The sequence below is a fragment of the Artibeus jamaicensis genome, unplaced genomic scaffold, assembly GCF_021234435.1.
Source record: "Artibeus jamaicensis isolate MK-2021 breed Jamaican fruit bat unplaced genomic scaffold, CSHL_Jam_final contig_464, whole genome shotgun sequence".
Lineage (NCBI taxonomy): Eukaryota > Metazoa > Chordata > Mammalia > Chiroptera > Phyllostomidae > Artibeus > Artibeus jamaicensis.
In genome coordinates, this window is record NW_026521842.1 from 19,833,457 (window position 1) to 19,852,660 (window position 19,204).

General features: G+C 52.6%; 1 protein-coding gene across 1 annotated transcript in view; it reads left to right on the plus strand.

Annotated features, from left to right (window-relative positions):
* Nucleotides 1–19,204, plus strand: part of LOC128627671 (uncharacterized) — a 99,777-nt gene that overhangs the window by 24,353 nt on the left and 56,220 nt on the right. Inside the window, exon 2 of the mRNA XM_053666787.1 lies at nt 10,810–11,327. Coding sequence (XP_053522762.1) covers nt 10,810–11,327 — 518 coding nt within the window. The remainder of the gene's footprint in view (nt 1–10,809; nt 11,328–19,204) is intronic.

Here is a 19,204-nt window from a genome sequence, read left to right on the forward strand (position 1 = left end):
TCTGTAACAGTTCCATTCTCTGTTTAACCTGTGAGGCCAATACAATGGGGCCAGCCACAGGTGGCCCCATGGTGCCAAGCGCAGGGCTGGGCCTCACGGTTTATCTCAGGAAGATCACGAAAGTGCCAGAAGGTGGGAATCATTACCTGTGGAGAGCTGGGGAGAGAGTGTCACGGAGGTGGGGGCGTGATCGAGTGACACCACTGGTCGGGGGGAGTGTCTGGTGTGGAGTTCAGAGTCCCTGATCTTACCTCTGTGTCAGACTCCACCATCTGATCTTGGAGTTCGTGCTCCATCCTGTAGGTCAGCTTGACAATTCTCTCCTATCTTCTTGCTGGACGAGGACAGATTTGCTCATTTAAGATGCCTCTGACCTTATCTAATAAAAGGAATTAGGATCCAAGGAGTCTGTTTAATTCATTATTAAAGATCATTTCCTGTTATTATCTTCCCTGTAGCAAAATTAGCTGTTAACTCTCCTGTTAGCATAACCCAGCCAGTATTACTAGAAAATTAAGAGAAAAAAAAAATCAGTTCAGTGCTACGCGAGCTGAGCTCAGGGAATTCTCCATCCTTAGTGCATATTAACATTACGCCTTAGAAGTTGAGGAAATGTTCTCTTAAGTGGAAAAGAGTTCCAGAAATTTTACTTTCGAAAGTCAAGTGAAAAGTTACTTTTTTTTTTTTCCCAAGTCAAATTAATTTTTGTCTCAGGGCAAGAAAAAGTAAATTAAAAATCACACGTTGCCACCTCCTCTCTGGCCCGGCTCCTCCTGGGTTTCCGTCTCTTTTGCCCGAAGTTTCAGGGTTCTCGGCGGGGGCTGGGCCTCGGAGGATGCCTGGCTGTAGGGGTTCCTGCTCCTGGAGCCCCTGACTATGGCAGGGCGGGCAGCCCGCCCTTGCCTCTACCTCTCTGCCCTTCTGGTCCTTCCCTTCCTCCTGGGCAGTTTTTGGGGGTGAGGAGGGGCAGCAAGAACTTGGTGCCTGGTGACACAGGGAGGACTGTGTTTCATGCTGCGGCACGAGGTCAACATCTGGACGCAAGGTTGCCAGGAAGCTGACCAATCCTCCCTCCACTGGGCGGCAAGACGCCCCTGTAGCTGCGAGTGGGCACAAAGGAACTGGAGGGACCCGGAGAAAAGGGTCAGGCAGAGAGCAGGGACTTCTGGGTGTGGGGAGCCCAGACGTGTTACAGGCGTGACCCCACTGGTCTGCAGCCGTGGCAGCCGCACACCGGGTGTGGGCGTGCAGGGCACACGGCAGCCTGTCTTGGCTGAGGAGCTACTGGGCTTGGAGTAGTGGGCGTGGGGTGGGGTCCGAGCTCCCACATCGGACATCCTTGTGGCCTGAAGCAGATCTCATAACTGCTTTGGGTGTGGATTTTTTTCACTTGGAAGGTAGAAAGTTGCCAACTCCTGGGGTGTGGTGAGGATTGTGGGTAACATTCTGGAAGCTTCACCAGCGGAGGACTCAAAGGGCCCAGAGCAGCCAGAGGCGATGACCCTCATCCGGGAACCGGAAAAGGGCAGCATTTGCAGGGTCCCTACTGTGTGTTGGAGACTCTACAGGGCTCACCACACACTCGTTGCAGGCTTGGCGGGGGTTCTTGGTATTTAGTAATTCCCGAGAATATTAGAGTCAGAATAATCACAGAATGTTGATGCACGGGGACCTCGGGGAGCCCAGGAGGGAGACACCTTGACCCGATGTGTCCAGAACTTTTCCTCATTTCAGCACTGAAGTCCTGTGCCTTCAGAATATTCTACCCCTCCTCCCCAACAGTGTAAAGCACACAGGGACAGCTGGTTACCCTGCAGACCGTCCTTGTTTTGAAGATGAGAAGCAGGGCCAGAGACTGTCTGGCCAAAAGCACACGGCCAGGGTGTAGCAGAGCCATCCTTCACATCAGCCCCTGGTCTGGGGCAAAGGTAGCACGCAGCCTGGCTCCGGGGGGCCAGGACCCCGGTCCTCACGTGAGCCTCCGAGAAGGTGGAGTCACCTTGGGCTCATTTCACCTCTGGTACCTGACGTACAATTGTTCTCTGTTAACTCCATTATCTTTAATTTGCAGAAATGCAGCCAACAGGAAACCTCTGGATACTTTCTCTTTAATGAAACACAATTTGATTACAAATCATCAGAGTCCCCCGGCAGACAGCTTTTTTTCTGGAGGGTTTCAGCCTGCCATGGCCACTTCAGCGCAATCTTGGTCCTTCGGGACAGTCCAATAGAAGCTGCTGAAGTCTCCTGCCCGGGGGTGGGGGATGGAGGTGGGGGGCGCCAGTCCATTTGCTAATGTCAGCTGTTGAAGACCCCTCCTTGCATGCCCCTGTGGATAGGGGTAGTCTCGGTGGGTCCCTGGACCCAGTGTGCCAGAAAATTCTGATGTCAATAGACACCCTTCTGGACGCTGTCATCAGACACGGGGCTGGGGCGAATTCAGTTGGTTGAGGGTGACGTGCTGCCTGGGACACCGTGGTGATTTCTTAGCACCGTTTGGAGCCTTGTCTTTCTGTCCTGCGTGCCAGCTGACCCTCATCACTTAATCCCGTGCCTGCCACAGACACCAGGAAGTGGAGGACCACAGTTCTCAAACCCTTATTTGCTTCCGCCATCGCATGGCATCTGGTCCTACACTCATGTCCAGCCTCAGCCTTCACTCACCCCTGCATCCCACCTCCTGCCTGCACCCGGAAGTGAACCACAGCATCAGGGCACATCAGAATCAGCTTCCTGTTCCTGAGTGGTCACCTGATCTTCCTGAGCTTAGTTTCCTTAACTGGGATACGGGGTTAAGAACCACCCACGTGGGTCCTGGCGCTGAATGAAGGGGACGGCTGGAGGGAGAGGATCAGGGTTTGTCAGTAGCCAGTGGGCATGGTGAGACTGGAATTATGTACGGGCCTGCCCTTTGTTAGTTGCTTGGTCTTGAGAAAGCTTTTGGTCTGTCTGGGCCTCAGTTTATTTACCTGTAGAATGGGGGTGAGCATGGTACCTGGTGCATAGTGTTGGAATAGGATGGAAAGACATGAGTATAAGCATTGAGAGCAGTGCCGGCAGAGTAAACTCGAGTCCAGTGTTGATGTGTGCCCTGGAATGGACCACATGATGGTCAACACTTGGCAGACAGTGGCTCTTACTGTGCCACCTGTGTAAGGAGCCAAGTGACCAGCTCCTAGGCATTCAGTTGCACAAACAGAGACCAAGGGAGGTGCAGTGAGTGGCCCGGGGTTCAGCTCACAGTGGAAGGCAAGGCCGAGCCTGGGTGTAGACCCTGGTTGTCCCTATTGAGGGGTCAGTGTCGTCTCAGAAGAAGGGTCTCATCTGCAAAGAAGGTGAATGAACCCCCCTGCGGTCCTTCCAGTCACCAACAAGAAGCATACAAGTGAGGCACACAGGTTTTAGTCCTGGTTATATCACAAACTAGCTGTGTGACCTTGGGCAACTCACTCGGCCTCTCTGGTCTACTTCAGTGTCTCCATTGGTCGTGTTGGAGATTAGACTGAATAATCTTTAGGATCTCGCCCATTTCCCTCATTCAATGATTTCCTAGATACCTTCTCTTTATTTTCTTATTTGGGTACAATTTTGTTCCAAATCTCTCTGCCTTCCAGCTGGAACACACTTTCCTCCAGGCCATGCTTCTGCCCTGAAGGAATCCGGTGGGAGCCCACACCTGTGGGCCCAGGGGCTGGGGTTGTGCGAAATAATCGAAAATATACACATTGCTCTCTGCCCCCTGTGCCTGCCACAGAGTCCCTAAAACCTTTGTATTTTTCTCAGTGGTAAGACCACTAAGAATGTCTTTTGTTCTAATACTTTATCTCTGCGCCTGGTTCCCGACATGAAACTCCTAAATCTCTTGGAATTTCCTGGATGACGGGAGTGCCTTTTGTTCTAATGAGGTGCCTCTGGCTGGACCCTGGACAGCGTCAGGGTGGCGCTGGTTACCAGAAAGACCACCTGGCCACGATTAGAAGCCTGCAGCTTTTGGCCCCACCACCCATTCTCTGGGGAGGGGAGAGGGACTGGTGACGGAGTTACCATATTTTGCTGTGCATAGCATTCACTTGTTGCCAAAATTTTTTAGAGTAAATAAGGATGTGCATTATACATGGGTACCCATGATTACATGCCAGGGGTGTAATAACAGGGGTAATAATCCCATGTATAATGCAAACAAAAGTGTGGGTGCACATTAAACACATTAAAATATGGTAATGATTGATCGTGCCTCCCTAAATATCTGTGGATCTTCATGGTTGGTGACACATCCGTGTGCATGGTTGGTGACGCATCTGTGTGCTGTCCCCAACTCCATGGGGACAGCAGCTCCCGTGACCACGGCCCCTCCAGTCCTCACTCTTAGTGCCTGTTCACCTGGCTGTTGATCTGTGTCCTTTATTCTTCTATCCTGTATAATAAACCGGCAAACATAAGGAAGCGTTTCCCTGAGTTCTGTGAGCCATTCTATTAAATATTGAACCCAAGGAGACGGCCGGTCACATGAACTTCGGTTTATAGCCAGCTGGCCAGAAGTGCAGTTGACAGCTGAACTTGCCCTCGGGGTCTGAAGGGGGAGCAGTTTTGTGGGGCTGAGCCTGTAACCTGTGGGCTGGGACACCAACTCCAGGCAGACAGCGTCAGCACAGAATTGGATCGGAGGAGCCCAGCTGCCGTCGGAGAATTGCTCCGTGTGTGGAAGACTCTTACCTCTGGTGTCGGAGAGCTTGTGAGTGTGGCAGCAGCATGAGAGCGGAGGAGGAGAAACACAGGAGGGTTTTCCCCGCTGAGGTTGCGGAGCCATAAACTCAGGGTCACCTGTGGGGGTGAGTGTGGGATGGGGGGGGCGGTGCAGCAGGTGGTTCCACCCCATCCCGCAGCCTGTTAGAGGAGAAAAGTTTTAATTATCGGCGACACTAGCTCTGCACAAAAATACATGAAAGTAGCTATTTAAATTCTACTTATATTTGTCAATGCAAAGGTCAGAAAATTTCCATCCAGGTAGATGAAAGAAAGGAAGGAAGGAAGGAAGAAAAGAAAAGAAGGAGCACTTGGCCATCACTCGTGTTAGATGACGCCCACCATCCCGTTGTCTGGCTGGGGCTCTGCCCCCGTTCGCCACGAGTGGTGTTTGTCCGCGTGGACTCCTCCAGCGCGGTGCAGCTCACCCTCCCCCACTGGTCCCGGCATCCGCCATAGCTGTGTGCGGTTTCTCTCCTTCTATGTGTGTTTGGCAACAGTGTCGAAGCACATCTTCATCTCCCCGCAGATCCCTCAGGGGCTTCCTGTGGCTCTGAGAGTCCCCCTCAGCCTTCTTTCTCTTTCCCTGCTATGCTTACTCTCCCCGACTCAGATTTCCTGGGGAGGTCACACAGGGGTCACCTAACTCACTTCACGGGGTTAGATACCGGCCATGCCCCTGATGCTGAGGTGCACCGGGAGGGATGCACGGCCACTTGTCACCCTGTCCCTTCTGCCAAATATTTACGGGATTTGGAGCTTGTGGGGCAAAGGAGGAAGGAGGTGTTTCTTGATGCAGGGAAAGGTCATTCAAGCCAGAGAAGCTCAAGGCTTGAATTCGGTTCTGCCTCTAGCTTGCTGAGGGCCACAGGTGGCCACGTCTCGATGTAGGACCCAGTTTCTCCATAAAGTCCATTTCACGCTCAGCCAGGAGGCGTGGCCGGGGCGTGGCCGGGGCGTGGCCGGAAGGCCCCACTGGGGCCAGGTGGTGTTGCAGGTGCGTTAGAACACTCTGTGTGTAATCCACACACAGCGCTTTGAGAACGGCAGCATTAGGCTCATTTTACAAGTCGGGCAACCAGGTGGCAAGAGGCTCATCCTGCCCAGGGAAAAAACATTTCTAAAGCCAGAAATCAAAGGGAGGCTTTCTCCTAACTCGAGAGATTTTTCTAACTCTGACCTCTCGAGTGACGAGACGCGTTGGTGGTGTCCCCAGGAAAGTTCACTTCCTCTTCCAGCCTCCACTCGTGCGATGTGTCACGGAGAACTTTTCTTCCAAAAATTGTCCACAGGGTGAGGAACACATTGTGTCTTCAGTTTTTGGCAACTCCACACAAAAACCCTAACAGCCCTGTGGCTTCGGTCTCCCAGGGACCGCACTTCAAGGACGCGTGGTCGTGGTCATGGAGCGCCTGCGGTTTCAGATGGTGAGGGAGGACCTACCCTCATCTGTCTAAATTGTCTCTGGCTTCCCGGCAGTCACTCCCCTCCTCTCCTCTCGAATTTGAGAGCTGTTGTCCCTCCTCCCTTGCCTGCCACCCCTGTTCCATTAGCACAGCCAACAGGCTCCCCTGGGGCTTTCGAAAAGCGCACTGGCAATTTGGATGTCAGGAGTTGGGAAAATCAAGCTTAATATTTAATGACATTACAAAGTCAACCTGTTCTCTTTTCATCCCAGATAGAATGGAAAAGCAGGGTTCTCACCAGGAGACTCCCCCAAGGAAGTGAGCGACAGTTGGTCTGGGAACCGCAGGGGGTTGGAGGGGGAGCACCGGGCTGGGCGTCAGCAAGCTGCAGCTCCAGCTTTGGCTTGGAGGCGAACTAGCTGTTGCCCTTGGGCAACACTCACGCTGTCCTTGTGCTGTCCCTCCTCCTGCCCCAGCACTGGATCGCTCCCGCTCGGGGTGCCCTGATTAGGGGCCACGCCCCGTTAAACACAAGATCCACTTGTGGGGATGTTTGTATAGCCCACGCAGACTTCAGGAAGGGTGAGGGTCTTTGGAGGGCAGGGGTCAAGAAGCGTGAGGCGGTGCCTGGGGAACGAGGTGAGGAGGTGTGGACAAAGGCCCCAGCTCTGTCTGCAGGACCGACAAAAGGCTCCGGACGCCTTGTGTCAGGCTCTAGGTTCAAGTCCAGAGGCTTTAGGGACCTGGAGGGGGTGCTATCTCTTCCTGTGAGTCTTCAGTTTGTGTTCACGGGAGGCTCTGGCCTTCGTCACCACCACCGGTCTCATGCCTGTCCTGTTGCCTCAGTTTCCCCAGCCTGGGCACATGCCACACAGGGGACGTGTGCAGTAAGAGTCTGTGGCACCAGTCAGTTGGGTGAAAGCCTGTTTCCCAAGTGTGGGTGTCTCTCCCAGGGGTTCCAGGACGGCTTTCTGGGCCCCGGAGTCTGGAGCGAGGAGGCTGGCCTGACAGGGACGCGTGCGCCGCGGAGCAGGTGTGAGGTCAGGCCGCCAGCTGCATTTCCAGGGCTCGGGGCCGGCAGCTGTGTCCACAGGTGTGTGTGAAGACCGGACAGGAGTGTGAGGCAGAAGCCCTGTGGTCGGATTCTGGAGCAGCGGAATCCCGGAGACACACGAGTGCATCTGCCTACCCACCACTTACACCTCGTTTCTGCCCCTGGAGTCCTTCCCTAGGGAAACCTGCCCTGTTAGAGTTTGTCCTGGAGAGTCTTACTCACTTTATGTAATTACTAGGCTGGCCAAAAAGTCTGTTTAGTTTTTTTTTTTTTCATAAAATAAAAGACACGGTCTTCATTTTTACCACTTTATTGATTTTGATATTTTGAGTGTGTCAACTCTCTCCCACTATTGGCTTCCAGTGGGCAGAGGCCAGGGGTTGCTGCTGAACATCTTCCAATGCAGAAGACGGCCCCACAGCAGAGAATTTATTTGACCAAAATGTCAGCAGTACCAAGAAACTTTGCAAACCCCCTCGGACGTGTCTAGTCAGTCACAGCACCTTCCCCATACACTGCACAAATCTTTTGTTTGTGTTTCGGTTGTGTTTTTACCCTTCTTGAAATCATAAAGCATAACACACTGAAAATGTTGGATATCTTCTTCCATCTTCAATATTAAAATGGCTGCACAAAAACTCACCAATTTTGATAAGTTTAAAAAAATTCACACTGATGTGAAAGCTGTCACGATACAATCTAACAAAATTGTTTCAAACGAAGTTAAAGACACCTAAGCACTATGAGAGCCATCCATCATCCGGAAAAAATGTAACAGACTTTTTGGCCAACCCAGTATTACCAGATCTCAGTTTTCTGGGAGACAGCGGCTGACAGTAGCATTTGCTGGTTTGGTAGAAAGAGGATTTTTGGAACAGTTTGGAAATGAAACTAATGTAATCAAGACCTCAGTATGCAGCGGGTTTAGTCGTGTAGGAGCTGGGGTTCTAGAATATGACACCTTATAGGAAGTAGCTTCTTAGTTGGGAAGCTCAATTGTGGACCCTCCTTGGAAGTGGATGATGTATTTTGTTGGTTTTCTCTTAGGGTAACGTGGTCTTCACATGCAGAAAGAGCGACACTGGGTCATGAATTTAGAAATATTTTTCCATCAAATATTTTTTAAAAATATATTTTATTGATTATGCCATTACAGTTCTATTTCCCCCCTTCATTCCCCTCCACCCTGCACCCCCTCCCCCACCATTCCCCCCCCTTTAGTTTATGACCACATGTCTCAAGTTCTTTAGATTCTATATTTCCTCTACTATTCTTGCCCTCCCCCCTATCTTCTACCTACCATCTGTGCTACTTATTTTCTGTACCTTCTCCCCCCTTCTCCTTCTCCCACTCCCCTGTTACTAACCCTCGAGATCTTCATTCCTATGGTTCTGCTCCTGATCTAGCTGTCCTCTTAGTTTTTTTTTTGTTTTAGGTGTGGTTGTTAATAACTGTGAGTTTGCTGTCCTTTCACTGTTCATCTTTTTTATCTTCTTTTTCTTAGGTAAGTCCCTTTAACATTTCATATAATAAGGGCTTGGTGATGATGAACTCCTTGAACTTGATCTTATCTGAGAAGCACTTTATCTGTCCTTCCATTCTAAATGAAAGCTTTGCTGGATAGAGCAATCTTGGATGTAGGTCTTTAGATTTCATGACTTGGAATACCTCTTTCCAGCCCCTTCTTGCCTGTAAGGTCTCTTTTGAGAAATCAGCTGACAGTCTGATGGGGACTCCTTTGTAGATGACTGTCTCCTTATCTCTTGCTGCTTCTAGGATTCTCTCCTTCATTTTAATCTTGGCTAATGTAATTATGATGTGCCTTGGTGTGTTTCTTCTTGGGTCCAACTTCTTTGGTACTCTCTGAGCTTCCTGGATTTCCTGGAAGTCTATTTCCTTTGCCAGATTGGGGAAGTTCTCCTTAATTATTTGTTCAAATAAATTTTTCACTCATGGCTGTTCCTCTTCCCCTTCTGGTACCCCTATAATTTGGATGTTAGAATGTTTAAAGATTTTCTGAAGGTTCCTAAGCCTCTCCTCATTTTTCTGAATTCTTGTTTCTTCATTCTTTTCTGTTTGGTCATTTTTTTCTTCCTTCTGGTCCACTCCCTTGATTTGAGTCCCAATTTCCTTTCCATCACTATTGGTTTCCTGTGCATTACCATTCATTTCAATTAGTTTAGCCTTCATATGTTCCTCTAATTTGTGACTAAAATCAACCAGTTATGTGAGCATCCTGATCACCAGTGTTTTGAACTGTGCATCTGAAAGTTTTGCTATTTCTTCATTGCTTAAATTTATGGGCTCTGGGGCTCTGAGTTCTTCTTGAGCCATAATGTTTTGCTCTGTTCTCGCCCGTTAATTATGAGGATCGGAGCCCTAGGTGTTCACCAGGGTGGGGCCACCGAGGTCGCTGTTTTGTGACGCTGTATGTGGGGGCGGGGTCAGAGAGGGACAATAGTGGTCCCCTTTGCTGCTTCCTGTCTCTGGGGCCTGCCTGGTCTGTCTCACTGCTCACTCCTTCATAGGTTTATCTGTGTGCCAATGTGTGACTGAGGTCAGCCCTCAGTGGGTCCACCCGCTGCTACTCCATACCTGGGATCCACCCACGGGTGCTGGCACACCTGGGTCGTGTGCCCGGGTCGGTCCGGTGGATCTTTCCTGCCCAACCCCACTCTGCTGCTGGTTCTGCCCCTCTTATTGGTTTGGCTGAAGGGCTCGTCGTTGTCAGACTTCTGTATAGTTCAATTTTCTGTGGTTTGGCTGCATTTTTGTTGCTAAAACTTTGTTGTTTTTAAACTTGGTTGTGAGAGAAGGCAGAGTGTTTCCACCTACAGCTCCATCTTGGCAGAAATCATGCTAAAGAAACAAGTAAAAGTGTTTTCCTTATAAGGCTTTCTACAGTATGATACAAAATGCAGAAGCCACAAGAGAAAATATTAATAAATTCAATTACATTGAAATGGATTTAGCTCAGTGCGCTGCAGACAAAAGCAAAAGGCAAACATCAGACTGGAAAGATGTTTGCCGCTCTGTCACAGAGGAAGGGCTGGGCTCTCGCTAATATATAAAGAGAGCCTACAAATCAATAAGCAGGGATTGTGAGCCCAAGAGAACAATAAACAGGCAAAGGATATGAATGGAGTCTGCAGAGAAGGAAGTCAAAATGCTAATTTGCTTAGTCTCGCTAATAAAAAAAGAACATGAAAGCTACATGGAGATAATCTTTTTCATTTTCCAGGTTGGCAAAGATCAGAAGGTGTGAAGATGCCAAGATAGTGAGGGCGGTGCGTGTGGTGTGCGTGGCGTTGGTGTGAGTTGTCACAGCCTCTGTGGGGTAGCAGCGTACTTGGTCACACACTGCGCACTCAGGAGTCAAAATTGTGAATGTTACGTCCACAAACGACAGGCTTCCCACAGAGACTAAGGTTTCCCGAACGGCATGTCGTGGAACAGGTTCTCCTAATATACCGTGGAAGAGCTTTTCAGGCAGGCCGGCTGGAAAACAAACACTGGCAGGTGTGAGGCATCAGTCGTCAGACTGAATCAGAGAGCTGCGAACACTGTTCAGGTCTAGCTGATGCGGTGTTTGTTGTCCCTCTTCAGGAAGAAGTCGGCTCCGGCAAACCTCGACTTCATTTTCTGCTCCTGGAAATGCGTGTCAGCCGGGAGTGTAAATGCCAAAGTGATCCAAAACCTGAGGGGATCTGCCCGGAGATGGGCTCTGCCCTCCGTGCTGGGACAACAGGGCCCTCTCGCCCCAAGAACCTCCCTGGTGTGCGACGAGAGTCTGGAGACTGACCTAGTGGCGTCAGTTCAGGTCAGTGCAGCGTCTGGAGGGGATCTGTTCCGGAAACCCTGCGCAGGGACCCCTTTGCGCCTGCGGCTCTGGGCTGCTGGGCGCCTGACTCCGCCCTCCTCGACGGAACTCTGGCAGTGCCTCTCCAAAATGTGTGGACAAATCTGTCTGTCCACATTCTCCTCTTCCCTTCAAGGTGGAACAGGTGACTGCCCTCGTCGCCCCTCCGGGAGCCACAAGAGCGCTAAGGGTCTGCTCAATGCTGAGCAGGCAGGCCCCCAACCGGAGCCATCGCGGAGCCTCTGGTCCTCCCCGAAGCAGGCAGGTAAGCATGTGCGTGCGAACAGGCGAACGAACCGGGGGGCACAGCCGGCCGTGGCTGGAGTCTGGTCTGCGGGGCCAGCCTCATGCTTCCTTCTCTGCCGCCCCTGCTCTTCCGTGGGGCTCGTTGGGGTCCCCTTTGTCAACTGTTGTCCGAGGACCTGATTCTGCTAGGGAGGGTTGTGTCTTCCACCCAGGCCGGTGGCTTTCAACCTTGGCTGCCCATCAAAATCACTGGGAAAAGCTTAAAAAACACTGGATGACCAGTGCCTGCCTGGGTCTCACCCCACAGATTTGCATTTAGTCGAGGCGCGGGCATTGCTCCTCAGGTGATTCTAATGAGTAGCCAAGGTGGAGAAGCGCAGACCTGGGATAACATCATACCGAGCAAGAGTATAGGAGGGAGGCAGAATCTGGCTTTGAGCTGTTTCCGGCAGCCTCTATTCCCCTCCCTTTGCTCCCCCTCCCCTTCTGAGAAGTGCCAAGGACATGTGTTCCCACCCTTGGACACCCACTGGTGGTGCTGGCTTCTCACACCCACCATCATCTTCTCTATAAGCCGCTGTCCCTCCTGCAGCATCTTGGGCAAGGCGGGCAGAGGGCTCTGGACACCTTGCCGGACCTCAGTGTCCTCATCAGTAAAACGTGGAGTGTGTGTGACCAGCCTCGAGGTCCGTGGTCGGGATTACAGGAGACCCTCTCACACACGCCGCTGCGGGGCTCACAGGGCAGCAGAGAGCTGAGTAAGCCCCCGCCTCCCCCACCGGGGGCCTGGGCCTCTTCCTTGGGCCACAGTTTCTCTAAGTGCTTGCTCACGACAATCTCTTAATCCTCTTAGAAATGACAGATGGTAATTCCTGGACTGTTCAGGGAGGATGGATGACTGTTCCACACTGACGTGCCACTTGGGATAAATGAGGCCTGTTACAGATATTAACTTTTTTTGCATAAGCCTGCACCTTGAGCAGTGAAATACGAAGCAGAGCATGTGCCTGCCTATTCCACAGACGGAAAGATTGAGGTGCCATGTGGTTAAGATCTCCCCATGGGCCCCTCTGCAGGCAGAGTGCAGCGTGGCACACAGGGCAAGTCTTGGTGCCTGGTGCTCTTGCTACGTACTGTATTTCATCGCAACATTTCAGCATCCCCAGGGAGCAATTACTGGGACCTCTGCGTCTTGGTTGAGGAAACTGAGACTCAGGGAGGCCGTGTCACTTGCCCAGGCCTGCACCGAGTGGAGGCCAGCTGGGCTGTGACTGTTCCTTTGCCTGGCTTGGAAGTGCAAGCAGAGGTGGCCGTGCCCATCAGGCTGTGAGCGTGGTGTCCAAGTGTCTGAAGGTGTCGTCGGAAAATTGCAGATTGTCAGGGCACATCTTTTTGTACCTCCATCCCTGTGAGGACTTTTCAAGGACATCCTGTGGCTGAAACATTTGGGTCAATGGCTTTGTAGGGTGATGACCGCACCTTGGCCCTCACTTTCCAGACACAGTGTTGATTGGCCTGTGTCTGGAAAGTGCCCCCACACTGGGGGGCACTGGATTCTGTGCCATGGTCCCTGCCCTCACGGAGCTTCCAGTCTAGCAGGAGAGGAAGCAGAGCGGGGGATGTGCTAAGGCAGAGTGGGCAGAGGACAGGGTTTGGAGGCTCGCAGGTCTATGGCAGGTTGTACTCAACATTACACAGCAAGTCCGGGAAGGCATCCCGGAGGAGGTGATTTTTGAAACCAGCTTTGGAGTGAGGCAGAGGTGGATGAGGAGGGAAGGAGCAGAGAGAACATGTGCAAAAGCTTGGAAGCATGGAAAGAATGTGTGTTTGAGAAAGACGAGTCACAGGGTGCAGGGCAGCCGTGAGGCCGAGGGGCAGCTCAGGGCCAGCCTCACTGCTCCTGGACCCCCTTGGTTCTGACTGTGATGGATGCAGCCCCCATATCCGTTCTTCTGTTGCAAGTCACACTCAGTGTGCAAAGCTGGAGCGAGGCCCCACAGCCTCGTCTCTTCCAGTTAGGCCAAAGGGGTGAAATGACTTCATTACTGTTGTTTTGCCAGTTGCCACTTCTCTCAGCATCCCCCTGCCAGGTTACCCAAGGAGGCTGCTTCCAGCCCCGCCCACCGGGCCCCGGGGTCCTTCCCTCTGCCATTCAGAGCGGACCTCTGAGTCTTCAGGAGACCTTTGCTGTGTTCTAGTGGCTTCCTCATTTGAAAAGCAAGTTTACACGCATTAAAATGGCCATGTTTGGAAATACATTTTATTTATATATATTTCTTTGGAAAAAACGGGCCATATTTAAATCATTATGCTGTTGTAGCAAACTGAATTTGATTAGCACTTCATGTGTGGATTGGTTTCAGACGCATGCTAGCTTGAAAATCACTGAAAAGGAATTCTTTGTCGATTAATTTGTTTTTCTCTCTCTTGGTTCTGACACTTAGGGGGATATTTAAATTGTCTTTCAGCACTTCGTGCAAAGCCAGTCTGGGTGCCAGAGAGCTGCGTGGGCAGAGTTTGGGTATTTTTAATGATGCAGTGGTGGAAGTGGAATGGGAAACTCAGAGACTCAAACACACCCGGAGTTGGAGGGACTTCCGTGGCTACCAGGTCCAGTGCTTTAGTTTACAGCTGCTGGTAGCTGGCTGCCGGCATTCCTGATAAATGTAGGGAACTCACTACCTTAACATTGGCCTGGAGTTAGTTCAAGGGGGCGTGTGTAATGGTGTCACACAGGAAGTGCCACAGCCTCTGTGTATTTCAGTTTGGGCTCCGAAGTTAAGATGGCAGCTGGGAGGTGGTTGATTGTCCCGAGAGAACACAGGTCCAGGTGCAGAGGAACGTGGACAGCCCCGAAGCACCTGACCGTGACTTAGGAGGTCCCTAAGCAACACCTGTGCAAACGCACAGGGTCCAGGGCCCAGAAGCAAGAAGAAGACATCCCAGCCCAGGGTCTGCCATGAGAACAGTGTGGCTCGTGCACACACGTGCTGACCAGCCCAGCCTGGAGGTTATCTCCTCTGCTGTCCTGGCCACGGGCGTTACCGAGTCTCAGAGGGGAAAAAGCTGGAGCTTGGCAATCACCGAGGCCCTGTATCGTTCATTCAACAAATACTTACCTGTAAGTTCTAAAGAGTAAATTACAGCAAAGACATCTCTTCATGGAAGGTGGTCTTGGTCGTGCTGGTCGAATCTGTTTGCTGTCACTGCGAGGTCAGGAGTGAAAGCTGCCCTTGGGAAGTATTCCAGATGCATTACCAGACCAAGGAAAATAGAAGTTTGGTTGGGGTACGGGCCCTGCATCCCGAGCCGGCCACGGGAGATAAAGAGCTGTGCTCCTGTCGGAGTCCCCCAGGCCACCCAGGCTGCTTGCAGACCAAGCGGGGACTCAGAGGTCTGGGGTGGGGCGCGGGCTCTGCGGTTTGAGTGGGCTCCCCAGGGGAGGGGCTGCCTTTTCGAGCACCGTCTGACAAGGCGTGCTGCATATCACAGGAACACTGTGAAAGATGACAGATGTCATGCCAATGTGGCACGTGTATAGACGGGCTTGGGGGCCGGGTGGGCCCGCAGAATTCCTCCATCCTGTAAATTGGTTGTGTTGCATTTGCCGACCCTCTGGCCTGTCTCTGGTCGACGGAGAACTGCAGTGTCTGAGAATCCTCTCCCAAAGGGCTGACACGGTGCCTGGGGCGACCTGCCCACGGTGGCCTACCCGACACTTGAGCAATCTCTGGTCTTGCCCACTGTACCCTGGGCACAGACGCTGGTCCACAGTGGAGAACATTCACTCTCTGCACTTAACAACCCAGCTTAGCCACTTTCTGCCTAGTGCCACTGGCTCCCAGCGTGGGTCGTACAGCGGCGACCCCCGCACAGCTGTCAGGCAGAGCCTGGATTAGCGAGCAGCATGTCCCGCCTCCCCGGAGCCCAGAGATGGTGGTACTGCCCCCGAGGTGCGCCTTTCTCACTTCACCTCTTCATGCATCTCCGGTGCAGGGGCCCTTAGCCGAGGTGACAGCTGTAGGTACTGGCATGTGGGCAGCAGTGGTCGCTGGTGCCACAGGCTCTGTCCTCAGCCATTCTGCAAGCTTGCTTTTCCCTTTGTCTCCTTAGAAACCTGACCTCGACCTTCCTAGTGAACATTTAAGGCTTTCCGGCTGCCCCACCCCCCACCCCAACTTGTATGGTGGCTGTGGCGGTGGCCAGGTGGTACAGACTGAATGTCTGTGGCCTCCCCCAATTCATATGTGAAATCCCAACCCCAATGCTGTGGTCTCAGGGGATGGGGCCTTTGGCAGGTGATTCGGTCATGAGCGTGAAACTCCTGTAACTGGGATTAGATCCTTTATAGAAAAAGAGCCCGTGTGAGCACACAGACAGAAGACGGCCAATGTGAGCCAGGAAGGGGGCTCTCCCCAGACCCTGAGTCTGCCGGTGCCTTGATTTTGGACTTCCCAGACTTTACAACCGTGAGAAATAAGTTTCTTTTGTTATAAGCCCCCTGTCTGTACTATTCTGTTGTAGCTGCCCAGGTGGCCTGGACACCCGGTGAACGTGAGTGAGCGGCTTCGCTCCTCTGAGCCTCAGAGCTCACAGGGCCGGGCGAGCTGGCCCGCCTCACTCCACAGGGTGCGGGAAGGGCCCTTTCCCCCAGAGCGTGCTGGGGCCCGGGTGGTGGGGCCGGGCCTGTGTTCACCTGTGTGTGAGCTGACTCTGTACCAGATTATCCCATCTGGTGTCAAAATCAGTTTCCTTCCCAGTTCTTGGTCTTTGGGGGTATCCTCTGTGTCAGTTACAGAGGGGTCCCTACCCACCTGTGGCCCCCTCCCACCCTGCCATCTTGGAATCCTGGGGTCCACTGGCTGCTCCCTGGCTTGCTGAGCTTGAATGGGCTGGGATGACCTCTGACCCAGAGTGGGCGGAGCCTAGCTGCTCTGGGCAGCTCTGAGGATCCAGTTGTGCTGGGGGAGGCGTGCATAGCCTTAGGATGCCTCCTGCGCAGCACTTGGATCAGCATTGCTCGACTTTGGCTACACACGAGTGTGGGCTGGACTGCTGGTCCCTGGGACGCTCCCAACAGGATCAGCGCATCTGATGGAGGCGGATATTTAAAAGCCGCCAGGGGATTCCCACGCACAGCCAGGGCCAGAAATTCTGTTTCTGGGCTGCGCAGTGCGCTGTAAACATCAGCAGAGAATCTCAGCTCGCTCTAGACTTCCTTTCTGGGTGGCGGACAGAGTCCCTGCATCCTGACCTGATTAATCAGGCATGGGCGTGGTGTGTGTAAATCCAACCCCTGCTCTTGGTTTTGGGAATTAACAGCCGCTGCTGCCCAGAGAATGGGGGTAGAAAGGGAAGGACTGTAGGCTGGAAATGTCAACTGACATCTCGGGAACTTGTTCTGATACCCTGGGTTCTGGGTGGAGATGAAAGGGACCAGAGGGATTCTTCTACCCAATGTGGGTCATTCTTTTTTTAAATCCTCACTCGAGCATATGCTTGTTGATTTTTGAGTGGGGAGAGAGAAAGAAAGAGAGAAACATTGTGAGCGAGATACATAGATCGATTGTCTTCTGTAGATGCCCCAACCAGGGATCAAACCCACAACTTAGTTATGTGCCCTGACTGGGAATTGAACCCTCCACCTTTTGGTATATGGGACAATGCTCCAACCACCTGAGCCACTCAGTCAGGGCCCACTGTGGGTCTTTCTTGACCCATGATAACCTTGCTCTCCTAGCTAAGGGGTCATCTGTTGGGCTCTTGGGGGAGGGCAGTTGAAGACACGAGAGGAGCAGCGGAGGCAGAGGAGGGAGGGTGGGACCGGAGGAGTGTGGAGTGGGGTGATGGGAGGTTGTTCCCAGGGCTCTTCATCCCCAGCGCTTCGGGCGAGGAGTCGCATTTCCATTTTTGCTAAGAGGAATATCTGACCAGGTGTGATGTGTTATCAGGATGGACTACAGAATTCGTGGGGCCCAATGCAACATGAGAATGGGGAATCCTCTGTTAAAAATTACCAAGGTGGCAACAGCAGAGCTGAAGCCAAGTGCAGGGCCCTGTGTGACTGTGCGGGTCGGCCCCTGCCCACGAAGCCAGCCCTGCCTGTGGCTTTGGAGTTTCCCAGGTCCCCATGAGTTGGGGGAGAGGGAGCCATGTCCAACGGGGCGAGTCTGGGGAAGCCACCTAGTGGGACTTTCTCTCCCAGTGGAACTCGCCCGAGGGGGTCTTGCCCAAGGGGTGTAACATCCCATCGGGTGGGCAGGCTGGGCAGGGGGCTCCATCAGACCATGTCCAGGGGTCATTCTTTGGGAAGAGGCTCTGATGAGTATGGGGATCTCACCTAGAGTGGGCAGGGGGATGGTAAGAACCAGGCAGGTCATAGGTCCGGGGCCAGCAGGCTGAGCCTCAGAGCAGGCTTCTGTCTCTGCGGGAAATGGTGTGAAAGGTGGGGACACTGAGGCAGAAGTGCAGGTAAGAGGCGCGGGCATGGCTGGTGAGAGGGGAGCGGCGGTGACTTGGCCCATGCCATGTGACTAGGAGCCGCAAGGACACCTGTGTACATCAGAGTGAGACTGGGTGTATCTGGGTGAGAGCAGCAGAGGCAGCTGGCAGGGCGGGTGGTGGTAGGACCCAAACCAGATGCGTGACCCCCATTTCCCTCTGACTGATTTTCCTGGGGACATTTCCTACAAAGTCCCTCTGATCCAAATCCTCATGTCAGGGTCTGCCTGGGACCTGTCCTAAGACGGTCATGGATCCCACGAGGTGGGTAATGCCGCTCCCAGTGTACAGACGAGAAACAAACTCAGAGAGGGGAGTCACCGGCTCAAGGTCACGCAGCCAGCGAGTGGCAGAGAGGGGCCTCCATGCTGGTCTGCTGGCCACCCAAACCCAGTCTCCTCTCTGCTGGTGCCCGGTGTCTTGTTTCACTGTGTTCCCTCCTTCCAGGCTTCAGGTTTGGAAAGCGGCTGGCTATGGGTGCAGACCACCCTGCCGTCCCTTTATCAGTCACAACTTTTGGACCTGGAACCTTGTCTGGGCAGTGAAATGCAGAAATCTAATTGCAGCCCCAGCCCCAGGATTCTGGCCCTCCCCCCAACACGTCCAAGGACATCTCAGGCCCATTTTTCTTTCATTTTGGCATGAGAGAGTTAAGCAATGGGTTCAATGGGCGCCATTAAATAAGGCAGAATGTCAGAATCGGTCAAAAGCTCTTCTATCCCTTTTTCTGCGTGGGGACAGAGCTGAGGTCACGCAATGTGCGGGAGGAATGTTGCTTTCAAAGAGCTCCCACAGCCCTGCCACCCAAACGCTGGGGGACAGCACGGGACTGCATGATATCCTGTCACCCCTGAAACAGCTCGTTTCCATTCCCTGATGAGACAGCTTTGGCAGATGAAACTTCCCTGACCTGCTTATAATTATAAATGTCACCCTGATCGCCTTCACAGCTGTTACGGCCTCAAAGATACAAAGAAAGGGAACAAATGTTTAGTTTTTGGTTTGGAGTAAACCCCTCCGTTTCCTAAAAGCTTCCTTGAACTTCACACACTGGAAAGCAGGACATCTGTGGTGTGGTGGGCTGCTCCTGCCGGCCCAGCTTCAGCACCAGATATCTGGAAGCTGGTTTATTGGCAGGGGTCCTTCGCAAGAGTGATGGGCTCTTTGGAGTTGAGTCCATTGCTGAGACAAACTGAACACGTATTTCTGGGGAAATACCAAGGACGTTGGCAATAGGTGCAGCAAAATGGGGCAGGGATACCGGCCTAGTGGGGTGTGGGAGGGGGCTGTTGTCCTCCACGGTCACCTGGGTGCCACCCCTGCCTTTGCACAGAGAGCCACACTGCACAGGAGTGTGGCTTGGATCCCTGTAAGAGTCACCTCGAAACCATCTCG